The sequence below is a fragment of the Cryptomeria japonica genome, chromosome 7 (genome assembly GCF_030272615.1).
Source record: "Cryptomeria japonica chromosome 7, Sugi_1.0, whole genome shotgun sequence".
Lineage (NCBI taxonomy): Eukaryota > Viridiplantae > Streptophyta > Pinopsida > Cupressales > Cupressaceae > Cryptomeria > Cryptomeria japonica.
In genome coordinates, this window is record NC_081411.1 from 255585994 (window position 1) to 255598228 (window position 12235).

The following is a 12235-nucleotide window of genomic DNA, read 5'->3' on the forward strand; positions in this document are numbered from 1 at the left end:
AAATCTGAATTTTAGAATACAGTTCTAGGTGACATTCTCTTTACTAACCATTATGAATTGACTAAAGGGTGTATTATTTAAAACTTCATGCTATATATCTATTTATAGAAATAATAAATCAAATTAATTGAATCATCAAGGTAAATATATGAATCTTGTACTTTCTTGCATCTTTTATAAATCAAAGCAATATTTTTTGCCATGTCCGCATTTAATCAATTAGCTTAGGATTATAGTGCATTATTGCATGCTATCTTTAGTTATTGCTCATCATCAATAAATTGGCCTAGAACCTACGATAGAAGTCATACCAAAAAATTTATAAGTGTGCTTTATTTTGAGAACTAATCTATAGATAAACATAAGAATTTGGTTTGTAATGTATAGGAATATTTATATATGGGAATAAAATATGATAATAGACATGGGATCATATATAATCAAGAACCAAATAAATATGCTCAATTTTACACAAGATTGTCTTTTCAAACCATATAATTGCATCAAACCAATTCTTCAAAATATACATAAAACTAAATTAAAAATAACATCAAAAAACTATTTTTAGCATTACAATACTAAACTTAATTACCTAAATTAATCATGTCTTGTAACACATTTATAATATCTTCATTTTTCCTTTTTAGAAGTACGAAAGGTTCAACCTAAAAACTATTGTACTTTTTTCATCCAAACTTTTAATCGTAAATCTAATAAGATATTTACATAATATAAAATTTAAAAAAACTAAAACATCAAGCAATGCCATTTGCAATCCTAGACTTAAATCTATACTTAAGAATTATTTTAATTTAATAATTTGAAATTCAATAAATAATGAGACAATACTCAAAAGGAGCAATGAACAACATATTAATATCCAAATCAAAAAACAAATAGGAATTTGCATTAATGCTTTCATGAGAACACAAATTTTCATAGTAGCATGCACCGTTAAGTTTCATTATATGTTTGGTCTACAAATGCAATATTCAAACGATCATGTCTTGAAAAAACATGGTAAGATTTCCCAATGATTTGACCATTCTAAACAAGTTTGTAAAATTAATAAACGAGTCATCTAATAGATTATTCTATATTATTAAGCAATACTAAATATCATTCCAATAATGTGATGAAATATGGAGAATCATCTAATCAATCACACTTGTTTACAGCATCGTGAACAATAAATCTAAGCATAACTGTGTAATAAACTATACCATAAAAGCTTCCTATATATAATTAATATGGAGCATTTATTCAGTGTGAACTTGCCACAGATGACCAAAGTCAAATAAAGGCGACGCTCCCTAGATGACTGGTATTTGTTTACCTTCATTCTACAGGCAACAGAATTACATTAGTAAATGCAAAAATCAAGTGAACAAAAGCAATTAGCTATTTGTCATCAAGGAAATATGTTTTAAAAGTAAAATTCAGAGAGGGGTCTTTTTTTAATGTACTTGTGTTCCCCTCAATGCCGGTTCTTGAGTCGTAAACTTTCTCCCGCTTGCTTTTGAAGATTAAAAACGTCAAAGATTTTAGTTGCGATTTTTTAAGCTTCATAACACTTGAATGAAATTTATTCATTTTGCAAAGTATGTTATACCTTGGAGTTACAGGAGGATAGGAAGGTTCAGTCCAATCTTGACTGCGACGTCTTTTTTTGGAATCATCTCTGAAAAAAATTGGAAATGAGTTCTTATGAATGTCACGTGTTATGCTACAAACACTATATATTTCAATTGTGACAATTTAGAAATTTTCAGAACAATATATAAAGGGTATTTTCTTTGCAAAACATCTTATACCTTGGAGTTTGGTCCGTAACAGTAGATGTACCATTTCCTGGAGGTTTTCCATCTAGAACTTCTTCATTTTGGTCGCTTGTTACAGATTGTTTCGTCCCTGCATATCAATAAAGATTTTTGTCTCAAATGCATACCTTTTATAAGCATATCTATCGCACCAGACTTTGTTCACCTTCTTCTGCTTACATAGTTAAAATCTAAACTTTTCATATGGAATGACTTAAATCACACACACTAAGCTTACATTTATAAGCTTAAAAGTGTTAAACACTTAGAATTGACTGACATTTGCTAGACTTAATATGTTGCTTAAGGTGTGTGGTCACACTAAGAATACACTTCTAGGTTTAAAAGTGTCAAACACTCAGAATTGACTAACATTCTCTAGATTTAATCTGTTGCTTAATATGTATTGTTGAAGACTGGCTATGCACAAACAATACATTAAATTCAAATATTACATTTATTTGAACAAGTATTAATGTTTAGTTCACTTGTGCCTTCGGACAAAGGCATTTGCTATATGGTTTCCCTAAGACTAAAATATTCAATTAGAAATTAGTTTCAATAAATTTCCATTTTCATTTTATATCAAACTACCAACAAACTATTAGTATATTGTTTCACTAACCAATGGTAAACAATTTTGGTTGAGATTTTGATTCCAACTTCCATGCACGTAGATGCAGGATTATATTCTATCACTCAAAGTTTTGCTAAATGAGATTTGGTATACTTACTTTATGACTAGTTTTCCAAAATTCAACACCTAAATAATATCGAATTAAGCGTACATCTATCATTTCAAAAGTATATCATATATCACGTTCCTTCTGCTGATGGCAACATCATCAAAATAGATAATTAGTATCACTATGTCGTGGCGATATTGAGGGTGGGTTTAGAATACATTTTCTAAAACCAAAATTAATAAGCAACATTTTTCTAGAAATCTTATCTATAGGAAACACCAAATACTTTGTAATGGACACTGTAGGTGTCTTGGTAGGACCATGCAATTCAATGCGTAGAAAATCTAAAATCCCTTTCTCCATCTAACACCCTATACCTACAATCTAATTTTTCCAAATGTAGGAAATTCCTTCCACCATAAAAGCCTTACTAAGAATAGATAACTATTAATAATTCAAGTGACCGTAACTTGCATTCCAGAATTTACTTAATACTCTTAGCTATTGTAGGTGCATGTACTTTTGTTGTTTAGGGATCGAACAACTTATACAATTCTTTTTTCGCCAATCCTAATGGTAATCACATACCTTGAAGATTACTTACCATACATTTGTTTCCTTAATAATTTAGAGAAATATTAGGATTGTTAGTTATGTCTCTTGTAGATAGTAGGTTTTATTCATGTAAAGTATATACTGAATATATTCAAATCTATAACTTAATCCATTGTTCAATGTAATTTAAATATTTTCATTTCTGTTTACGAAGTGAATAGTAAAATCATCAATTAAACAAATTTATTACTATTCTTTCTTTACAAAAAAATTCATTCTAATCTATGAGATTCATATAGTGTTGAAATACAATAGAGTCAAAATACCAAGTTATAGACTGAATAGAATGATTTTGTAATAGTAAAAAAGAAAAGTAATATTTTACTCTAAATAGACCGATTTCGTAATGACCCAATAGTAAAGTAATATTTTACTCCTTTCTCATCCTCCCCAGTGTCATTTTCATGAATCATGAACTATTTTGGTTACTTGAAATATTTGAATTTCACTTCTGACAAGCTTTCTTGGAGTGTCTTGTATCTTCACAATAGTAGCATATCTACTTGCATCTTTGCATTGGCTTATTTTCCTCTAAACATTCATTGAATGAACTAGAATACTTATTTTATTTTTCTCTTTTCTTAATTTATACAATCAATGCAATCTTTGTGATATTTGAAGTTGTTTCTAATTGTTATTTCCTTCAATCCTTTTATAAAAGAATTGGTGGCAAATTCTTAAAATCAATTTCTTGAGTCTATACAATTAGGTGTAAGAACTCACCCAAAAAAAATCAAATGATGGTGGAAAATTATTCATTATCAACATAACAAGATCTTGATTATCCACTAGCTTTTCAATGGCTATCAATTGATTGATAAAGGAATTTAAAGAAGATGGATATAATAGACCCTCATTCATACAACTTAGTGGAAAACAAAATATTTTTTTAGATACAAATATATGTTGAGTTGAAATACTTAATATTTTGTTTTGAGTTTCTTCAATAATGCTAGATCTATTTTGTCAAAGCCATGAAAACTAAACATGAGTCAAGGATTGCTCATCTGGAGAAAATTATGGAAGAACTTAAGGGAAACCTGAGGAACCTGATGGAAATAAGCAAAGAAGCCATGAGCAGAAGTGCAAAACGTCTGAAAAAGGTGAATGAGATAAACGTTGTTGTCCAAAAATCTCTAGCAATTAAGAAGGTTCCAGCCTCAACTGCCAAGCCAAAAAAGAAGAATCAAGATCCAAGTTCTCAGAGGGAAAACATCCAGGTCACAACTAGACCCTCTACAAGAACGAGAAGCAGAAACTAGGAAAGGAGTGCCACGAGATTCATAATGGAAGAGCTCGAGGAAATCAATAAGAATATTATACAGAAGAACTCAAAATTCATGCATTCTCTTGGTCAATTTTTTGTTGTTTGTGTTGCTGGTATCCCTATTAGGTTTGGTGTTGTGGGGTGATTCCCCTATTTTTTTGGCCATTTGGTTGTTTGTTTAGGATTGGTTCACTACTATTTGAATCTTTATTGTATGTATTTTGGTTTCGGGTCCTTGTAAAACCAATTTATCTTAATAAAAAATAATAGACAATTTTAGAAGCATTTAAAGCTTCTTAATACCTTTTGTCATATAACTCTAGATAACCTTTAGATTTTGGCACCCCTTTCACACAATTTTATCAAGATCATGATACACATAGATGGTGACTATTTTGTGACTTCATAGTCCATAAATGCATTCAAGCAGCATCAAAGCGTCATGCAAATGTTTTAGCATAAATCACTAGATTTAATAGATCAATCAAACTAATTAAATCCAAAGATCTATTGATTTTCGAACAAAAATAGTTTGCATAGATGTTTGAGGCTCCTAGATATAATGTCGCAGGTTTTAAAGAGAAAACACCTCACAATTTTAAAGAAATTAAATTCTAGTTAATTTATCTATGAGAGCTGCAATAAAATCATTCATTGGTACAATTTCTTACTCAGACATGTACACAATTAGATAAGATCAATCCCCTTTTTTCATATGATTTTACCAAAAATATGTATTACCATAAATTATTTGCATACCATTTTCTTACTCCATAGTTTTTTAACATTAGAAGGCCACATAAAAACTGAGAGCTTCCCTATACAATAAGAGTAGATGGACAAGTCACTAGTTAAAGATAAAGCTTCAAATATGAGCTAAATATAGAAAAGATAGTTACTAAAATCTCAAATAGTGTGGTAGCAATATCACGAAGCCTATCCTCATTGCCTCAACACATTTTATTGTTGACAATTGATGCATGAGCCTTACCACCATGCAAATCATTCACTCCAGTTTTGCATACTATTGGGAGCTCCTCATCTATCTATGCATGCTATTCACTATGTGTAGATTTATTTAACAATTAGTTTGCATGTAGTTGATTCTTAAATGCATGTATCGATTTCGTATTTCAAATGTATGAAGAAAAATATCCCATTTTATTATCTAGATTTACATAATGTAATGTCAATAAATGATAGCCCTTGTGCTGTTAAAAGAAACCTACAACAAATGGGAAATACCTCTACAACAAGCCATGATGTAATCTATTAGGAGAAGTTTGAGTGAACAAAATTATACTGATTGTTTGTGTTAAATATTTCTATGTGTTTCTATTTTTACCTCTTTTTTAGAAATAGCAATTAGTATTATAATTGGTATTTTATTTTGGGTTAAATATTTAGTTGGTGGAATTACAAAAAAATAAATCATGTCAAAATTCTAACTTTATGCTCATAACAAAGTTTGATGGAAATGAGTATGACTATTGGTGCATCAAAATGTGATATTTTTTAGAGGAAAAGATTTGTGGGAGATTATTGCATTAGGTTTTGTAGGGCTAGCTAATTGGAATTCTCTCCTAACCAATGATATATTAGGCAAGAAGAAATTCAAGAATAATAATTCCCAAGCCTTGTGTCATATTAAATTATCTCTTGATAAGATCTTAATTCCAAGAATTGTAGATGCATAGACAACTAAGGATGCCTAGAAGACTCTAAAAGATGCTTACTACGGTAGTGATAAAGTTAAAGTTTTCAAGATACAAACATTAAAGAGAGGTTTCAATATTTTGAAGATGCAAGAAGGTGAAAGAATAAATACCTATTGTGTTAGAATAAAATATGTGGTGAATAAGATGAATATAGTTGGGGAAATTATGAACAATGAGGTTTTGTTAAAAAAAAGGTGTTGAGAAATCCCATACTAAGGTTGAACTATGTTTCTATAATCATAGAAGAAAGTAAGAACTTTTATACCCTTCAGTTTGATCATCTAGTTGGATCTTGGATGTCTCGTGAAGAAAGATTGATATATTCATTAGGAGAATGTGATGACAAATATTTTTCCTACAAATTATAAATTATAAAGAATTAGAATTAATCAAGGCCAAGGTAGAGGTGAAAATTAGAATTATTCAACACACAATAGAGGATTAGGTGGTTCAAGAGGAATGGGTGGTTCTAGAGGAAAATGTAGACGCATATTTGATAAGAGAAATAACTAGTGTTAACATTGTAATAGGTATAGCAATTTTGGAAGAGATTGAAGATTAAAAGATGGTATTTAAGTACTCACTATAATCAAGAAGGTGATGAAAAACCTCTAGAACATTTATTTTTATCTTGTGATAGAGTTGAAAATAATATTAAAGATGTTTGGTATTTAGATTTTGGATGTTCTAACCCTATGCGAGGAAATGAGAAATTGTTCTAAAACATGGGGATAATTTCAAATCTAAGATCCAATTTCGTGATGACAAATCGTTGGAGGTTTCTACAAAAGGAGCTATAGAAGTACATGTAAAAGAAAGTATGAATACTATTAAATATTTATTATTAAATTAAGGTTGTAAACTTAGCTTTGTAGTCAATCTACCAGTTTGAAATAGTTTTGTGATCCATTTATGCAATAGGATACAAAATCTATTTGTATTAAGGCTTTGCATTTTTTTTGTTTATGTTGTAGTATAATTATTGTATATCATAATATAGTTCAATAATCAAAATAGGGTACTTTTCCTTCTTTCAATTTAATCTATGATTTATTTTTGCCATGTCTATTGATATTTAATAAGGGGTAGAAATCATTCATTTATGTTCTTGTTGTCATTCATTTTCTCAAACATGATTATTTGAGATTATCAGTTGGATAAAAGAACTATGGATTCATATTTGAATATTTAATTAGTATCAAATCTTGTTTGAAAAGTCAAATTGGGTTCAAGAATTTTTAGATCGAAAGGACTTGCGGCTACCAAAATGATATTAGGCTAAAAGGGAAGGAAAACATCAAAGTTATTACTTAATCTCCAATAAAAGAGTTGGATTTCCCGATTTGGATTTCTCGATTTAAATGAGATATTAACTCTTGAGATTTAAGATCATTGTAAAAAAATATTATAATAGGGTATTAGGAGAGTTGAAGATTCTAGCAAAGATTGTCGGAGAGCTGGTCATTGAGAATTCAAGGAGATTAAAAATAAAAATATTGTCAATTTATTATCATTTGAAAAAGGTAGATCATAGATGATAATCAAGCTCATTGGTTTTAAGAAGAATGATGATTGGACAAAGTTTTTAAGAAAATTGCTAAAAAGAGGTGAAGGGATCATAGACTTAAAGAAATATTGTTGGGAACAATTGTTGCAGCAAAAGAAGAGTCAACCACTTCTCCAAAAAAAAGTGCAAAGTACAAGATTTGTGATTTATAAATCAAAAAAGTAATGTCACAAACCAAGAAGATTATAGGATATGATACCTTGAAGCAAGAGACGAGAAAAAAAAGGCCTCCTAGTAAAAATTTTACCACTAGAGGAGACTGCAATCAAATAAAGGTGGAGATCTCCTAGTAGTTAAACAAAAGTTTAGTTAAAAAGAAGCCCTTGTTGATTTAAATAAACTAGCATAGAAGAAGGTCAAAGGAGGCTATTGAAGAAGGTAAATTAATAAAAAAATTTAAATGGCGTTCACTATTTATAAAAGAGATATGTGAGGACAAAAGGTGAGATTTATAATGTCACAACAAAATTCTCTGAGAGGTTTATGAAAGTTGCCAAGATACATTCACTTGGAGGAGATTGAAAGTTTGTTTGATTTCAAGAAAATAAAAAGTATTGCATATTTGTTATGACACAAGAATCACCAATCAAGGAAACCACCAAGTCATAAAAAGGATTGTGAGTTTGAATGAGTGTGAAGAATTTTCCTAATGACAATTAAGAATTTTATAGGTTTGAAGATATTAAATAAAAGTAGGAGAGGCATGCAAATTTATCAGAAGAAGCTAGATTGATGCAAAAGAGTTAAAAGGTCTATAAACAAAGTAATTTTTTCTCATTTATACTGTCAATGGAAAAAATATGTAAAAAACGTGAAGAAAGAAAATGCAAGTTTAATGTGTGAGAAATATTTTTTAAAAGATGAATTTGTGAAATTTTAAAGGGTCCAATTTAGAATTGATAGAAATTATAAAGAATTTGGGAAAGGATATCTATGAAAAATTCATGTGAAAATCATATTCTTCAAAAATAATTGAATAAAGTTAAAAAATTAAAGTGGATAATTAAAGGAAAATTTAAAGTTTTTTGATGAAGTAAAAAAGAAGAATGGAGATTTTCAAAAAAAAAAATGAAGTTCTTTAGGAAAGAAAATGATAGTATAAAGTTGAAGTCTTCAGTATGTGATATCCCATGTGGTACAAGTGATTTGTGTCCTCTATTTAATATGGATGATGTACCTAAAGTTTATTGAAGTGAATATGGTGAAGTTGAAGGCAAGGATATATGTGTATATCCAAATTTTGTAGTTGTGAGTTGTGATGTTTAAAACAAAGGATGTTTTTAAAATAACATTTGTTTGAAGATCACATATGAAATGGGATATAAAGGAAGGGGACTAGGAAATTATGTGAAAGGAATAAGAGTTCTCATTTAACCAATTATGAGACCAAAAAATGAAGTCCTTGGATATGGTAAGAGAAATTCTAATGGTGGTGCAATTTTTACAAGTTCACACAAATCAATAGAAAGAATATAGTGTATGCAATATTTGCATTGACATAGAGAAAGAAATAATGAAACTAAGTGTTGGGATCTTCATTGATGTTCAATTTGTGAGTTGAATAATTTTTGTGAAGAAAATGTTGAAATAGAGAGAGGAATGGATAATATATGAAAGGTTGTATTCAGATTGATTATAGATTGATTGATGGATCTAGTTGGAGAAAGGTAATAAATATGATTAAAAAATTATTTAACGCTAAGTGTTGGAATGTAAAAAGAGGTAGTGATAAATCAAGGTTTGGATGTTCGATTGAAGGCATTGATGATTTCTTGCTATGATTGACACAGTGAAAGGTGACATGAGTCTTCTCTCTGTTAAGAAAGGAAGAGAAAGACTTGTGATTGCTGAAGAAAGGAGACGATGAGTAAATAGATACTTTACATCTACAAGAATTGTCATGTGGTGAGTTGTATGGAAATGTTGCATAATGATCTAAAAAGCTTTTGATTTTATAAAATTAAGTTATCTTGTACAACAAGGTCATATCGAGTTGAAAAGATCGAGTTATCTTGTCGAAGAAGGTCAAATTATGAGTCTCAACATCAAAGAGGAGTAAATTAAGAAGTGATGCATGATCCTCACCACCATCCATTCCATTCATTCTAGTTTTGCATGTCATTGGGAGATACTCAACCAGTTGTACATGTCATTCAACAGGTGAAATTTTATTTCATAGTTAGTTTGCATGTAGTTGATTCTAAGATACACACATTGATTTTACATGTCAAATCTAGGAGTTTAAATACTCTAGTTTACTGCCTATAATTATAAAATTCAATCTTTACAAATGACATCCCTTGTGCTATTTAAAGAAGCCATAATGAATGAGAAATATCCCTATATCAAGGCATAATGTAATCTATTTAGAGAATTTTAAGTGAACAAAAAGAGATTTTGTGTTTTTCTTAAAATATTTCTTTGTTTTTATATTTTTTCCTCTATTTTCAAAAACAATATCTATTTCACCATGCATAAACACTCCTTGATTTAAATCAGTTGGTGCTAATAAAATAATATAATTTTTTTGAATTGAACAGTCATCTTGGACACTCTATGTAGTATGAGTTTCCATCACTTTTACAATGGACATCACATATGAATTGACTAGATAATAGATAAAATATTTGCATTAGACCTTCAAATCATCTTCTTTTGGAATATGGATTGTGCAATAAGCTAAAACTTTATCTTTGAGTCACATATCTTATTTGAATACACACTCTATGAGGTTATAAGAATTTGGTAGTTGTAAAACTAGCATAATGGAAGAAGGATAATTGTCAAATATAATAGTTGATAATTCTCTTATTGACATATATGGAAAATTTGGAAGCATAAAATACTAAAAATTGTTGAACAAAAATAAATGTTGTTTCATGGAATGAGATGTTTGCAAGATATGCAAAAACTAGATTTTGGAAAGATGCTCTCTAAATTTTTGAATTTATGAAAAATTTAAGAAAATATCCAAACATTATAACCTTTTCTTGTGTTCTAGGTGAAACCATTCATGTTTAGTGGATGAGGGTTCTACATATTTAAATCAAATGAGTAACCCTTATTTAATTATAGCTACAATTGACCACTATGTGCAAGGATGAGTTTCTACCCTAAACATTATCATTAAGATCCTAATTAAACTTGTGCTTGTGTGGATATTTTTCTTGGTGTGTGAGATCACATATCGATATAGGCTTTAGAGTATTTATCATGAGAATTTTTATTTGGATCCTAAAGATGTTGTGAGTTATGTTGCTCTCTCAAATATCTATACAGTAAATGTGGGAAGATGGTGTGAGGTTCAAATGTAAGGAGATTGATAAATGATAAATTAATTATAAGTGTTCTTGCATGTAGTTGGATTAAATGCCATAATTGGTGTGATTTTTATGAAGGGGTGGATCATATTCATAGACATGATATATCTTTGCAAATTTGAAGAAATTAGATTGGAAAATGAAGGCAATATTGTATTCCACATACTGAAGACATTTTTTTTGTGATGTGGAAAAGAAGGAAAAAGTGTTATTTTTTTGCCAGCATATTGAAAAGTTGGCAATTTCTTTTGGTTTATTAGTTGCGCAAGTAGGAAAACTTTAATAGTTTGTAAGAAACTTCAATATGTGTTGATTTCCACATTGCATTGTAAAATTTATCTCAAATATTGTTGAAAGGTAAATTGTTGAAAAGATGTAAATTGTTTCGATCAATTTAAATAGGAAAAATGTTCATATGGAGGTTATTGGCGATGCTAAATGTATTGATTAAAAAAAAGGACTCATACTATAAATGTGCATTATATCATACATATAGTAATAATGTAGGAAAAAGTTTTTATTTTGGATCTACAAAGAAAAAAACTATTTTTTTGGTTTTGGAAAAATGGTAATCTAGACTATAATTTTGTCTTCATAAAATTAGATGCATAGAGTATATATGCTAGGGTACTTTACGAAGACATTTTTTATAATAACATGAATGTTTAAATGCATTATTTTCATTAACCTAGATATGTATGAGATTAAATGTTGAAGGAGGTGGAGAAAGAGAACAATAGAAGGTTAGGAACACTTCAAGTAAATTGAAAGATGATTGATTAGCGGGAAATGTGAGAGGGGGGATCACAATTACTCTAACCATTTTATATGCTTCTTTTTTCCTTTTTTTTTTTCAGTTAATTGTCAAAATGAGACATCATCAGTCAATTTAAGGGGCAATCATGTATATAAGACATGGGAATGTAATTACTTGATTGACTAAATTGAAGCATCTAATCATAAATGATAGTGTGTAAAGGGTGTATGATTATATTCTTAGTTACTTGGAACAACATATAATTTGATAACCTTATACATAATCACCCCTCTACCAATTATGGTAGCATATAATGAGTGGACAATATTTGAATGTTGGTTATCTTTCATAAGTTAATTAATATGATAACTCTCTTCCACTCTAGTGATAACCCTTATTTCTATTTAACAATATTAGAAATTGTTTTTATTATAAATGTGATTCATGTTAAATATAGTGTGGTTTTTGAAGTCCCTTTCAAAGTT

General features: G+C 29.2%; 1 protein-coding gene across 1 annotated transcript in view; it reads right to left on the reverse strand.

Annotated features, from left to right (window-relative positions):
• Nucleotides 1–1069: 1069 nt before the first annotated feature.
• The window catches only part of LOC131053237 (uncharacterized), a 40233-nt gene continuing 29067 nt past the window's right edge, over nucleotides 1070–12235 (reverse strand). Inside the window, exons 5-8 of the mRNA XM_059209120.1 lie at nucleotides 1815–1911; nucleotides 1613–1681; nucleotides 1467–1516; nucleotides 1070–1343 (exon numbers count right to left, since the gene is read on the reverse strand). Coding sequence (XP_059065103.1) covers nucleotides 1339–1343; nucleotides 1467–1516; nucleotides 1613–1681; nucleotides 1815–1911 — 221 coding nt within the window. The 3' untranslated portion in view covers nucleotides 1070–1338. The remainder of the gene's footprint in view (nucleotides 1344–1466; nucleotides 1517–1612; nucleotides 1682–1814; nucleotides 1912–12235) is intronic.